General features: G+C 36.2%; 1 protein-coding gene across 3 annotated transcripts in view; it reads left to right on the top strand.

Annotated features, from left to right (window-relative positions):
- Positions 1-13,679, top strand: part of FER (FER tyrosine kinase) — a 453,694-nt gene that overhangs the window by 335,525 nt on the left and 104,490 nt on the right. For all 3 annotated transcript variants that reach the window (XM_086685926.1, XM_086685760.1, XM_086685844.1), the window contains one exon: positions 10,233-10,356. In XM_086685926.1, coding sequence (XP_086542052.1) covers positions 10,233-10,356 — 124 coding nt within the window. The remainder of the gene's footprint in view (positions 1-10,232; positions 10,357-13,679) is intronic.

Here is a 13,679-nt window from a genome sequence, read left to right as displayed (position 1 = left end):
TAATTGTCTTTTTATTTCATTGGATTTAAAGCCAATGTAATATGTGTGAGGTGATACCTTATAGTGGTTTCTATTTGCATATCCTAATAATAAATGACATTGAACTCTTGGCATGTGCTTATTAGCCACCCCTATATCTTTCTTTTGATGTTAGTCTTGCCCGTTTTTATTGTGTTGTTTATCTTTTGTTACTAAATTGCAGGAGTTCTTTATATAACCTGGATAAAAGCCAGTTTTGAAAGCATGGGAGATCTGTTGCACAAAAAAGTGGATATACTTAACCGTTCTGAACTGTATACCTAGATAGTAAAGTTGCTAAATTTGGTTGTCATTTTTACCACAATTATGTTTTTTTAACTTAAAGAAAAAGCCAATTCTATGGCTTACCTATTACCTATTCACTTTTATAATGTCTTTTAATGAGCAAAGGTTTTGTTTTATTTTAAATTGGATGAAGTCCACTTTAATTTGCTTTCTTTTTCTTTTTTTTTCTTTTATGGTTACTGCTTTTGAGTCCAAAGAAATCTTCTCCTCTATCAAGATCACAAAGATATTTTTCTACATTTACCTTTAGTAGCTTTGTACTTTAGTTCTAAAAGTACTTTGAATTAATTTTGTATATGATATGAGGTAGAGATTGAATTTCTTTTTTCCCATGCAGTTATCTAGTTCTTTCACTACCAGTTCTTTACAAGAATTTCCTTTCCCCAGTGAATTGTTTGGTATCTATGTGGTAAATGAATAGTAAATGGTGTTGGAAGTACTGGATATACACAGGCACTAGAATAAAGATGGACCCTTATCTTACACCATACAAAAAACTAACTCAAAATGGATTAAGGATCTTAATATATAAGACATGAAAATATAAAACTCCTAGAAAAAAATTATCAGGAAAGGCTTCTTGACGTCAGAATGAACAACAATTTCTTGGATATGACACCGAAAGCACAGGCAAAAACAGAAATAGAAAAATGGGTCTATATCGAGCTTAAAAATTTGTGCACAGCAAAGGAAACAGTCAACAGAGTGTCGTTAACCTACAGAATGGGAAAGAAATTTGCAAACTGTATATCAGATAAGCGGCTAGTATCCAGTATATATTAAAAATTCCTGGGGCGCCTGGGTGGCGCAGTCGGTTAAGCGGCCGACTTCAGCCAGGTCACGATCTCGCGGTCCGGGAGTTCGAGCCCCGCGTCACGCTCTGGGCTGATGGCTCAGAGCCTGGAGCCTGTTTCCGATTCTGTGTCTCCCTCTCTCTCTGCCCTTCCCCCGTTCATGCTCTGTCTCTCTCTGTCCCAAAAATAAATAAACGTTGGAAAAAAAAAATTAAAAAAAAAAAAATTCCTACAAGTCAGTAGCAAAAACCCAAGTATCTCAATGGAAAAATAAGCAAAGGACTTAAACAGACAAATACTCAAATGGCCGACAAGCATAGGAAAAGATGCTCAATATCACTAATCATCAAGGAAATGCAAACAGGAGCTATTACCTCACACCCATTAAGAGAGCCACTAATTATCTGGAAAATAACAAATGTTGGCAAGCATGTGGAGAATTTGGAATACTTGTGCACTGTTGTTGTGGTTATAATCTGGTGTAGCCACTGTAGAAAACAGTATGGAAAGTCTTCAAAAATTAAAAAGAGAACTCCAATGTGACCCAGCAATTCAACTTCTATGTATATATCTGAAAGAATTGAAAATAGTATCTTAAAGAGATATGCACACCCATGTTCATTATAGCATTATCACAATAGCTTACATGTCCACCAGTGGATGAATGGATTAAAAATATGTGCTATATATATATATATATATATATATATATATATATATATATATGTTTTTCAGCCTCAAAGAAGAAGGAAATGCTGTCATATTCTGCAACATGGATGAAATTTGAAGACATTAAACTAAGTGAAATAAGTCAACCCAAAAAGACAAATACTGTATAATTCCACTTATGTTAGGTTTTCAAAGTAATAAAACTCCTAGGGATGCCTGGGTGGCTCAGTAGGTTAAGCATCCAACTTCGGTTCAAGCCATGATCTGTGGTTCATGAGTTTGAGCCCCACATCGGGCTCTGTGCTGACAGTGCAGAGCCTGCTTGGGTGTCTGTCTCTCTCTCTCTCTCTCTCTCTCTCTCTCTCTCTCTCCCTCTCTCCCCCCCCCCTCTCTCCCTCTCTCAAAAATAAACATTTAAAAACTTAATAAATGAGTAAGTAAAGTAATCAAACTCCTAGAAACAGAAAGTAGAATAGTGATTGCCAGGGGCTGCTGGGAGTGGGAAATGGGAAGTTAGTGAGTAAAGAGTTTCAGTTATGCAAGATGAAAAAGTTCTAGAGATCTGTTATTAACAATGTGCATATAGTTAACAATTTTCTACACTTAATATTGTTAAGCAAACAAATTTGTGGTATGTGTTTTTAAAACATGAAAAAAGAGACTCTTCTTTGTTCTGGTTTTTTTTCCAAACACTGACATTTCCAGTTCTTTGCTGCAATGTGTTCTTTTGAAGTATTATTTTTGTAATCTGATAGAAATTTTCACAACTTTTGAATGTATTTTTGATCAAAACCTTTGCATAAGTTAAATTCTATGAGTAATATTTATATGAACATATAAGTACACATTTCTAAGTATTTCAAATAATATTATGTAAAAGGTCTTAACAAAGTAGTCATTGACATCACTGATTTGGAGACCTCAATGTCCCTAAAATACCTAGCCTACGATAATATCAATTTCTAACAATATATTTAGCTTTTATAAATATTTTTTGCTTATCAAATTGAAATATGTTTTTTGCATAGGTCTTTTTATCCTACATCTCTTTAAAATCTAAGGAAGCTTGAATTGATGCCTTCATTTTTTTCTCTGAAGGTTTCCTGTAGCAGATAGGAACATCAAAACAAGCATTCCATTGATTTTTTTTTTAACTGCCATCCTAGCATCTAAATATTTAAAGGGTGTTCCAGGAGGCTTTCGAGCTAACTTCTTCTATACCTGATTTTTCTGTCCATCCTTGCCTTTATACTTTATATAAAAGACAGCTTTGAGAGACCTACAAAGACACAAAATGGAGAAGTGAGTAGTTTAACATGAAGTAAGGAGAGAGACAAGACAGTGGAACTTCTTTGCCTTGGTGGCAGACAGTGTAGTGTGGATGGGAGAGTGACAGGGGATTTACCATCTCATCATATGTATTTTTGCATGTGTGAATATGTTCATAAGCCTTAGGAATAAAATGAGTTGGTGAATCTACCTTTCTAGCTTTCTCATTGAGCAATAAACCATGTCACTCTTCTCTTAAAAACTGAGAATAAACTGATTGTTGATCGGGGGTGGGAGGGAGGGGAAAGTGGGTGATGGGCATTGAGGAGGGCACCTGTTGGGATGAGCACTGGATGTTGTATAAAAACCAATCTGACAATAAATTTCATAATAAAAACCATGTCACTATTGAGCTCTGTTGCAATAAACACGTAGTGAAGATTAAAATCTTGGTTGAAAGTAGACAAAGCAACCATAGGAATCATTTAAATGAAGGGGACTAAAGCTGTATGAAATACTCAGCAATAAATATCTTAAAATAAGAGTTGACAAACTTTCCCTGTAAAAGGCCAGATAATAAAATGTTTAGGCTTTGAGGGCCATACAGTTGCTATTGCAACTCTGCTGTCATAGCATGAAAGCATCTATAGACAATATGTAAAGGAATGAATGTGGTAGTTTCCCACTAAAGCTTTATTTAGAAAAATAGGCCAGAGGCTGGTTTTGGCCTCCAGACATGGTTTGCAAACACTGGCCATAGAATATCAATAATATCACCAAAATCACCACCATAAAAATAAAAGGTAAATTCAGTTTCCTCCTCCATGATATGAAAAAGCTGATTATCTCCCAAGTGCCTTCTAGTACTGACATCCTGAGAGTTTGTGAAAGTTGACTCTGGCATCTGTTGTGGCAATTTCCATAAAGTCTGGCAAGATTATAGCTGGTGTCTTTTGAACCAGCAAGTTAAACATACTGTGAAATGGACTCCTTTATTTCATAGATCTGTTATCATGATTGCTATTGAGTTATGTTCTCAAAGAGCATCTGCAGAGGAGAAATGCAAAAGGTTCCCACTATTCTGCAGTGTTAGCAGAATATGGCTATTAAGGAACTTTGTCGGAAAAGACTAATGTCATGTATTAACCCAGACTGGGAAAACCATACACTCAGCTCTGCTTTTGGCCTAGCTGAATTATGTTACTTAGGTAGCAAGCTATTCCGAAAGTGCTGCTTTAAAAAGAAAATGGAATTAAGAAAGCCAGTATATTCTTGTAGTCATTTTCAGTTATTCAGTGTTTTCCTCATCTTCACAGACCCATTTATAGTTTTTTTACAGAGTCTTTTCAGATCTAATGCTTTAGTCTTTATTTGGATAGTTCTTAATATAATAAGCCCTCATCACCTCAACTGACAAATAGAGCATTCTCCTGGCTAATATCTTTCTGTCCTGTCCATCTCTTCCTGAGTATACCCTACATGCAGCAGTCATTATCCTCTGCTTTGGTGTTTGTGTTGATGCTTTCTTCTTCAAGGACTTGTTTTGGCTTCTCTCCTATTATATAAAATCTGTTCTGTATTTCATAGAAAACAGGCTGCATCAGCATTCATTGTTTGTGATTGTCATACGTATTTTTCCTCTTATTTTTGATGGTCCAGCTAACAGCCATAACTTTCATCACTACAGGCTAAAGAGAAAAAAGTTTATTATTTTTTTTTTAATTTTTTTTCAATGTTTTTATTTATTTTTGGGACAGAGAGAGACAGAGCATGAACGGGGGAGGGGCAGAGAGAGAGGGAGACACAGAATCGGAAACAGGCTCCAGGCTCCGAGCCATCAGCCCAGAGCCTGACGCGGGGCTCGAACTCACGGAGTGCGAGATCGTGACCTGGCTGAAGTCGGACGCTTAACCGACTGCGCCACCCAGGCGCCCCTAAAAGTTTATTATTTTTTAATAAAAACTCTGAACGATGACATAAATGGGTCCCCCAAAACAGCTCTCTATAATGTAATAGTTGCTTTATTATCCTATTTAAATTTATAAGTGAACATAATTAAACCAAACTTCTCAGGAATAAATTTATATCCTAAAAAGCAAGAGTAATGAATTATATATTTTATATATCACTAGGGACTGATATCTCTTAATTTAACAGACTTTGAAGTTATTTGATGATAAATTAAGATCTCTACACAATTCAATGACAAGAAGTCATTAGTGGTTTAGCCCTGATGGTCCCTTTTCTCTAATGACAAATTGATAAATAAATTAGTGTTCTTCTTTATGTAATCATCTCTGAGTTTGTTTAATGTGATTAGTTCTTCCCAGTCCCATGAATATGAAAGAATAGATGTGATCAAATTTTCCCAGCATAGAGTAAGAATTCTTTTGAGAAAGTTCTATTGAAAAGAATAGCCCTCTATCCTCCTAAAAATTGGCTGCAAGCAGTAATAAGCACTGCTATTTATTGTTGCCTACTTGTTCCATATATTTAACATACATTACCTTTTTAAATTCTCAATAATCTTCCAATACGGGTGTTATTTCATCCATCAGGAATCTTTTAGTTGGTAGTACAGAGATACATTACAAATTAGGGAGATTTTATTAGTTCACTTAATTGAAAAATCTAGAGGGAAGTCACTGTTCAGGCATTGTTTGATCCAGTGGCTCAAATATGTCACCAAAAACTATTCTCTTACCTTAACTTTTTTCTGGTTTTCATGATGATTGCTTCACCCACCCCTAGTCTGCCAGTCGCCATGGTACTACATGCTCTTATATGCTTCCAGTTTTATTCCCAGCCCACCCCCAACCCTTAAGCATTTCCTTGTATCTCAGTGGCCCAAATTAAGCCATGTGTCTATCCCTGAACCAGTCACTTGGGCAAGGGAATGGGCTTCATGGATTGGGTGAAGCCACTCTAGGACCATCTTTAATGTTGAGGGTGAGGTGAATACTTTCCAAAATGGGAGAAGGGCAGGAAAGTGAGGTAAGGGAAAACACATATATGACAAACAACCAGTCCCTACTACATCTCTTTCTTTCTTGAGATATAAAATAGCTTGAGCAAAAATAAGAAGTTGTAGTACTATAATATGGTGTTCTAGGCATGGGCTTCATGTTTTAGATACATTTTAGTCTTCAAAACCATCTTGAGAAATAAGTGCACTTAATCCTTGTTTTAAAGAAGCTTAGAAAAACAACTTCCCCAAGGCCTCCTAGTTAATCAGACCTAGGTCAGTCTGACTTCAATATCCAGGTTCTTTTCATGATGTCATGCTCTCTCCCCAGTAACCCAAAAGTTGGCTATAAAAACATATTAAGTATTGTCTTAGAATTTATCACTGGTGGAAAATTTTAGAAAATAATCCATCCTATCTTCATTTAATGTGCAATATACCTACATAGAAATAATCCTTTTACGACAGATTTACAAAGGGGCGTTAATATCTTGTTTTGCCTGCTTTGAACACCAAGATCCTTATTGCAGTGGTCAGGTATGGTACTCTATGCTCTATGCATATATGCAAACACACGTACATATACATCTACATATATATACATGCATACACATATAAATATCTGTACCACATACATGATTATTACATATATCACAAATTCTAAGAGAGGTTCTTTAACTTGGCCCTTAATGAAAATTATAGGAGAATGAATTCAAAGAAACAGACACTATCTTCTACAGTAACTGACAGTGAATACTGAAAATTCTATCATCTGATGTCACCCTCTAGTTCTTCTTCACTTAACGGTAGTCATCAAGTATTGTGCCTAAGGGAACATTTCTGGCTCTGTCTGAATTATTTCCTGGGTATCCTACCTTTAATCTCATACTCTATCCCCTGGGGAGTTGACTTCTTGCTTCAGGGTTCTTAATGCTAACACTTGCCCAAGGCTCAGGCTTTCAGTGCTGAATCACAATTACTTAATTTTTATTGAAGGCTTGGCTTCTGTGCAGTGACCTGCAAGAAGCTGACGAGGGCTGCGGAATGGTGGTTTTCCTTCTTTACTTAAGATCATTCTGTGTCTTGAATAACTAGAAACTGGAAATAAATTTAAAATTTACTTTAATGATTTAATGATTTTAGGCAAGACATTTCTCTAAGGCAGAAAGAAATATTGCTGGATTAACTAAGAGGCAATCAGACAGTCCTTTGTCTGTATCTTTGGCTGTGTCACAGCATTGGGAAAGAGCTGTATGTCACTGTGCTTTCTAGTACTTTACCTTTATTGACTTGGCATCACTTTTCAGGCAACTTGGAATGCTATTTAAGTGTTGTCATTTCTTTATTATATAATGCATTTATTGTTTTACAGTTTTATGTACCAAGGACTGATTGTCTTTTTGCAAATCATTTTTTTTAAATGATGCAATTTTTAAGGCATTAGTGTTATGAAGTGTCTATCAAGATGAGCTCAGTCTTAAAGCACTAAGTTTTATTGTTGGAATTTAAAGAATTTTACAGCATCCATCCGGTGCCATTGATAAAAAATGTGGTATTATCCCTTTCTAAACATTATTTTAACATTTAACAAGTACTTAAAAAGTACAGTTCTCACCATTGGAGAGGTAGTACTATAGAAGAAATGTTAAAATTAATGAAAAAAGATTGTCTTCCTGGGAAGCCTAGAAGCTGCAAGAAGGGATACGTACACATTGTTTACTTGTTCATTCAAGAAATGTTTATTGAGGTATTATTACATGCCAGACATGATGTGGTAGGCTCTGAAATTATAATATTGGGCAACAGAGGCACAATTCTCTTCACAGGATTTACAGTTTGAGGCAGGGGTTAGTGGGTAAAGGAGGTTCACTGAAGGGGTAGATTTTAAAAGAACAGGAGGCAGATGGAAAAGTGCTGAATATGAGCGAACTTTGGAAAGAAATAGTAGGATTCCACAGAATACTGGGGTTATGTCATATGCTGCTTTAAATCACGTTCCAGAAAAGCTCTTTTCATTGGGAAGCTATTCCAAAGCTTAAACAAAATGCTATATGGTTTCAAGAGCAGAAGTCTGCACTTTTTCTAAAATAGGCCAACATACATCTAACAAAAGAATTAATATATGTAAATATTGGTCCAAGTAATAACTTGAGCTAAAAATTGATTTCACATCCACTTAATTGGTATACCTATTAAAGTTGAGAAATTAGTGCTTAATTTTGATGTCTACTGTTGCTTTCTGTTGCTCAAAAAATTAAGTTAAGCTTGATAGAGACTATTTCAATAATCTTCCTAGTAATTTAATACATTTGATATTCTCTTTAGAAGAACAGAACAAACTAAATTATCTGACACTGTTAAGATTATTTTTAAGCATATAGCTATTGATTTTGTAAAGGGCCCACCTAAATTTGTGTAACACTTGATGTGTGAATAAAAGAAGTTAGAGAAACACAGCATACATTATAAGTAGAGTTAGGCAAGTGTTTATTTTCCAGGTACTCTCATTAAAGAAAAAGCCATTAAGTCTTCACCTCTAGAGTTTTTCTATTTAAGGAAGCCTGGATCCCTGGTGAAGAGGATTAAAAAGTTTAGGAAATGGCAATTAAAATGCTAATCCCTCTTGCAAAATTCTGGTTTAAAATCTGAGCCTAATAGAAAGAGAAAGTGGAAATTATTGTTTTTAGAGAAATTTCTTTCTAATATATTTAACTTTTAAAAATGCAATACACTATACATTAACAAGGAAGGATAATCAGGCCTTCATATAATCTTTAATGCCATATGAAGAATGAATACACAGTTTAAGGATCACTGGCGATAGGTGGCTCTTGAGCTTTTGAAATGTGGCTATTGCTTCTAAAAATACTGAATTTTGAATTTAGTTTAATTCTAATCCCCTTAAAATGGGGAGGATTCAGTTAGAAAAATTTAAAAATGTTTGAAATATTTGAGATGTCCCATGAAATGTGAAATAAACAACATATTTTAAAGACTTAGGATGATAAAATATAAAATAAAAACTATAGTTTTTTAATGATATATATTGATATAGTATATTTTGGGTTTATTGGACTAAAGAAAAAATACATTATTAAAATGGATTTCACTGTTTGGTTGTTAGTGTTACCTTTCTAAATGTAGCTACCAGAAAATTGAAAATTACTGTGTGTTATATTTCTCTTTTTTTCAAAACTTTTTTTAAAGTTTATTTATTTATTTTGAGAGAGCATGAGCAGGGGAAGGGCAGAGAGAGAGAGGGAAAGAGAGAATCCCAAGCAGGCTCTACACTGTCAGTGCAGACCCCAACGCAGGGCTCAGACTCAGGAACCGAACCGTGAGGTCATGACTTGAGCTAAAACCAAGAGTTGGACATTTAACTGACTGAGCCACCCGGGCTCCCTTGCGTGTTTTTTTTCTTTTGGATCATGCTGGTTTATTTTTTTATTTTATTTTTTTTAATTTTTTTTTCAACGTTTTTATTTATTTTTTTGGGACAGAGAGAGAGCATGAACGGGGGAGGGGCAGAGAGAGAGGGAGACACAGAATCGGAAACAGGCTCCAGGCTCTAAGCCATCAGCCCAGAGCCTGACGCGGGGCTCGAACTCAAGGACCGCGAGATCGTGACCTGGCTGAAGTCGGACGCTTAACCGACTGCGCCATCCAGGCGCCCCCGGATCATGCTGGTTTAAAGAGTTGCTCGAAGACATTGTTGAAATCCATCTGATGCGCAAACTACAATCTGGCTCAGCAGTTCAATCATCAAAATCATTGCCCCCCTCCCCCTCTACCATCAGTGACTTCATAATCATAAGGAGTCAGTGAATCTGATAACTAATTTGGTATCATTTACATTTTAAACTGCTAATAATTACAATCTTTTATTTGGTATCAGAGGAAACAAAATTTCACAGAAAATTTTACCCGGGCAAATTGGTGAGAAATGGCAACAGTGAAATTGTATGATTTTGTTTGAATATTATTGCATGCTGGATTACAAACAGTGTGAAGCATTTAAAGGGCTTAAACTGTATGTAGGAAAGTTTATGATACCTGATAGATGTGCTCTTTTCATACTTTGTTTTATGCTCATGTCAAACAAAATGGGTAAAAAGCATGGCCAGATGTGTAAAGCTTTTTGTTCTGCTGGGTATCTCTCGTAAGCAGTACCTCATGATTTTATCTCATTGTTCATCTCTAAATTCTTCTAGGAGGTGATTTCCTCTCCTTTCTGAGAAAGAAGAAGGATGAACTAAAACTCAAGCAGTTAGTGAAATTTTCATTAGATGCTGTTTCTGGTATGTCCTATCTCGAGAGTAAAAACTGTATACACAGGTAAGGAGAATATTTTTTTAAACATTTTCCAGTTTTATAAATGGAACGCTAGAAAAGTGACATTACAGCAATGCAGTACAGCATGAAGTTCTTTCACAAAACTTACATATTTTCTTGTTGATTTTCATATTTTGTGGGTTTTCATATTTTGTGTGAAAGCCTTCTTTGATAGTTGTTGATATAATTTACAGAAATACTTACCTGAGGTAAGTACACCTAATTAGACAATGAGTTACTTACTGATTAAAATCTGTTATATTATAATCATGAATGAACTAGTGATAAGATGTGCCACAAGTTAGTCACATAATCACCTACAGTCTTAGAGCCAAATAAGATTGTTTCCTGTGCTCCCTATTCTCATTTTGCAAAGAAATTACTCATAAATTATAGCCGTGGAAGAGCATAATAGTAAAACAACAATTCATAAGAGTGAATTTGGCCAAGGGTAGAAGATATTAGCATAATAGTTATTTCAAAGTAGATTTTAGAAAACTTTACCTAATTACATTAAGAGCAGTGACTTGGTTTTAATGCTTTTATAGATCGTGGTTTTAGTTGCTTGTAGCCGAAAATGTTCTTTACTGCTACATGTCAATACAACTTAACATCTCTTGGAGAATTCATGTCAGATCCTAAGTACGGCTAAGTCTATTTAAGCAAAATAAAGTGGGGCATTGATGTGGTTTTTATTCACTGGAAGCAGCACATCATACTGTTGAACATGGAACAGAGTTCATTGTCAGATTGAACTAGTGTGGACTTTCTCTAAATTGGTTCAATTATTGAACTATATTTTTCTCTGATGTGTTTCATTATGCAGGCTTTGCTTAATGTTCTGAAGTTGTATAATGTATAATTATAGCAGACCAAAGGTACCTTCACCTAAAATTTATATTTATTTGATCTCACTGTGTCAGTGGCATGACCCATCTGCTCCCCACCCTTACCCCCACCCCCTGCTTCAGTTTGTGAGTTTGGCCTAGAATTCATAGCCAGACTCTCAAGTAAGCAAGGGTTTAATAGCAATTAAAGCAAAAGTACACTCTAAAGGTAGGAGAGTGGGCAGGCCCAGAGGTGGCAGCTGCACCAGGGGTCAAGGTTGTCTTTCCTTTTTATGTTTGCAAGCTATAGGGGTCATAGCGAGGGTGGTCTCTGATGGCATTGCCTCCTATCATCTAAGGGTCTCCTCCTACAGATTGGGAGGGGATGTCTTTGGTTTTACATGATCCTTATATGAACTGTCATGGAAGCATCCCTCTGAAAGGAGGGGGGTCAAAACCACAATGTAAATGTATTATCATGAAGCTATAGGTTACTGTAGGGCAACAGCTATAGGGAAGATATGTGTTTCCCCTCCCCGCCCCCCGGTGGGGGGGGGGGGGGGGCGGTTCCTGGCTGTTTGAAACTTGGTTTTGGCCCTTCTGAACAATCAGAAAACTACCTGCTCTCTCCCTGCTTGTGTCTAGCTAACTGCCTACTCTATCAAACTGATTAATTTTTTCAAAAAATTCTCCTATATACCCAATTTTATTCTAAAACTAAAATTATGGCTTATGTTTCCAATATAGTTCAACAATTGCATACATTTTAAAACACATTTCAGTAGAGATATTATATATCTGGAAATTAAGACAACTAAAACTAAGCCACTGTCCTTGTATTTCTAGGACTATAGATCAAATCACATTATAATAGGTATTTTTAAATATTTTTAAAAAGCATTTGATTTTGGACAAGAATTGCATTATCATTAATTTCATTGGAAGAAGAAAATGTTTTTTGTTGAAAGTAGCAAGGATTTTCTTCTTCATTTAGAGAAAGTCTTATTTTGGTTGCTCAGGTGTTAAAGCTACTTCAGGTATCAAATTCTCGACCGTAGTTACTCATTTTGTCTCAGATTTTTTTCAAGCCATTAGACTATAGCTTTAAATTCTAATGAATAAACAGTACTGAAACTGCTTAATTGTCAGTTAGTTACCAGTAGCAGTCTTCAATTTCTGGTGCATTGTGGTTGAGGGAACTGTTGTTTTAATTTCTTGCTACTTTTGTAGTGATTGCTTTTCTTGAAAATGGATGACTGTATTTTTTTCACTCTTTATTATTTATTTATTTATTATTTAAAAAAAAATTTTTAAGTTTTTGTTTTTTTAAGATGGAGAGAGACAGAACATGAGTGGGGATGGGGCAGAGAGAGAGGGAGACACAGAATCTGAAGCAGGCTCCGAGCTCTGAGCTGTCAGCACAGAGCCTGACATGGGGCTTGAACTCTTGAACTGCAAGATCATGACCTGAGCTGAAGTCATACGCTCAACCGACTGAGCCACCCAGGTGCCCCTGATTTATTAATTTTTTAATTTGCATCCAAGTTAGTTAGCATAGAGTAACAATGATTTCAGGAGTAGATTGCTTAATGCCCCTTACCCATTTAGCCCATCCCCCCTCCCACAACCCCTCCAGCAACCCTCTGTTTATTCTCCATATTTAAGAGTCTCTTGTGTTTTGTCCCCCTCCCTGTTTTTATATTACTTTTACTTCCCTTCCCTTATGTTCATCTGTTTTGTATCTTAAAATCCTTATATGAGTGAAGTCATATGATATTTGTCTTTCTCTGACTAATTTGGCTTAGCATAATCCCCTCTAGTTCCATCCACATAGTTGCAAATGGCAAGATTTCATTCTTTTTCATTGCCAAGTAATACTCCATTGTATGTATATGTACATATATTTATATGTATGTATATACATCAATAGTGCTGCTATAAATATTGGGGTTCATGTGTCCCTTCGAAACAGCACACCTATATCCCTTGGATAGACACCTAGTAGTGCAATTGTAGGGTCGTAGGGTAGTTCTATTTTTAATTTTTTGAGGAACCTCCATATTGTTTTCCAGAGTGGCTGCACCAGTTTGCATTCCCACCAGCAATGCCAAAGAGATCCTCTTTATCCACATCCTCGCCAACATCTGTTGTTGCCTGAGTTGTTAATGTTAGCCATTCTGACACGTGTCAGGTGGTGTCTTATTGTGGTTTTGATTTGTATAGGATGACTGTAGTTATTTAAGTGCCTCTATCATCAGAATTAAAACTGCTCTATGTCTTAGATGGCAGTTAGCCTTTAAAAATTATCCCAGGGGCGCCTGGGTGGCGCAGTCGGTTAAGCGTCCGACTTCAGCCAGGTCACGATCTCGCGGTCCGTGAGTTCGAGCCCCGCGTCGGGCTCTGGGCTGATGGCTCAGAGCCTGGAGCCTGTTTCCGATTCTGTGTCTCCCTCTCTCTCTGCCCCTCCCCCGTTCATGCTCTGTCTCTCTCTGTCCCAAA

The sequence above is a fragment of the Puma concolor genome, chromosome A1, assembly GCF_028749965.1.
Source record: "Puma concolor isolate L17-30 chromosome A1, mPumCon1.1.hap2, whole genome shotgun sequence".
NCBI classification, from domain to species: domain Eukaryota; kingdom Metazoa; phylum Chordata; class Mammalia; order Carnivora; family Felidae; genus Puma; species Puma concolor.
This window is presented reverse-complemented; position numbering and strand designations above follow the sequence as displayed.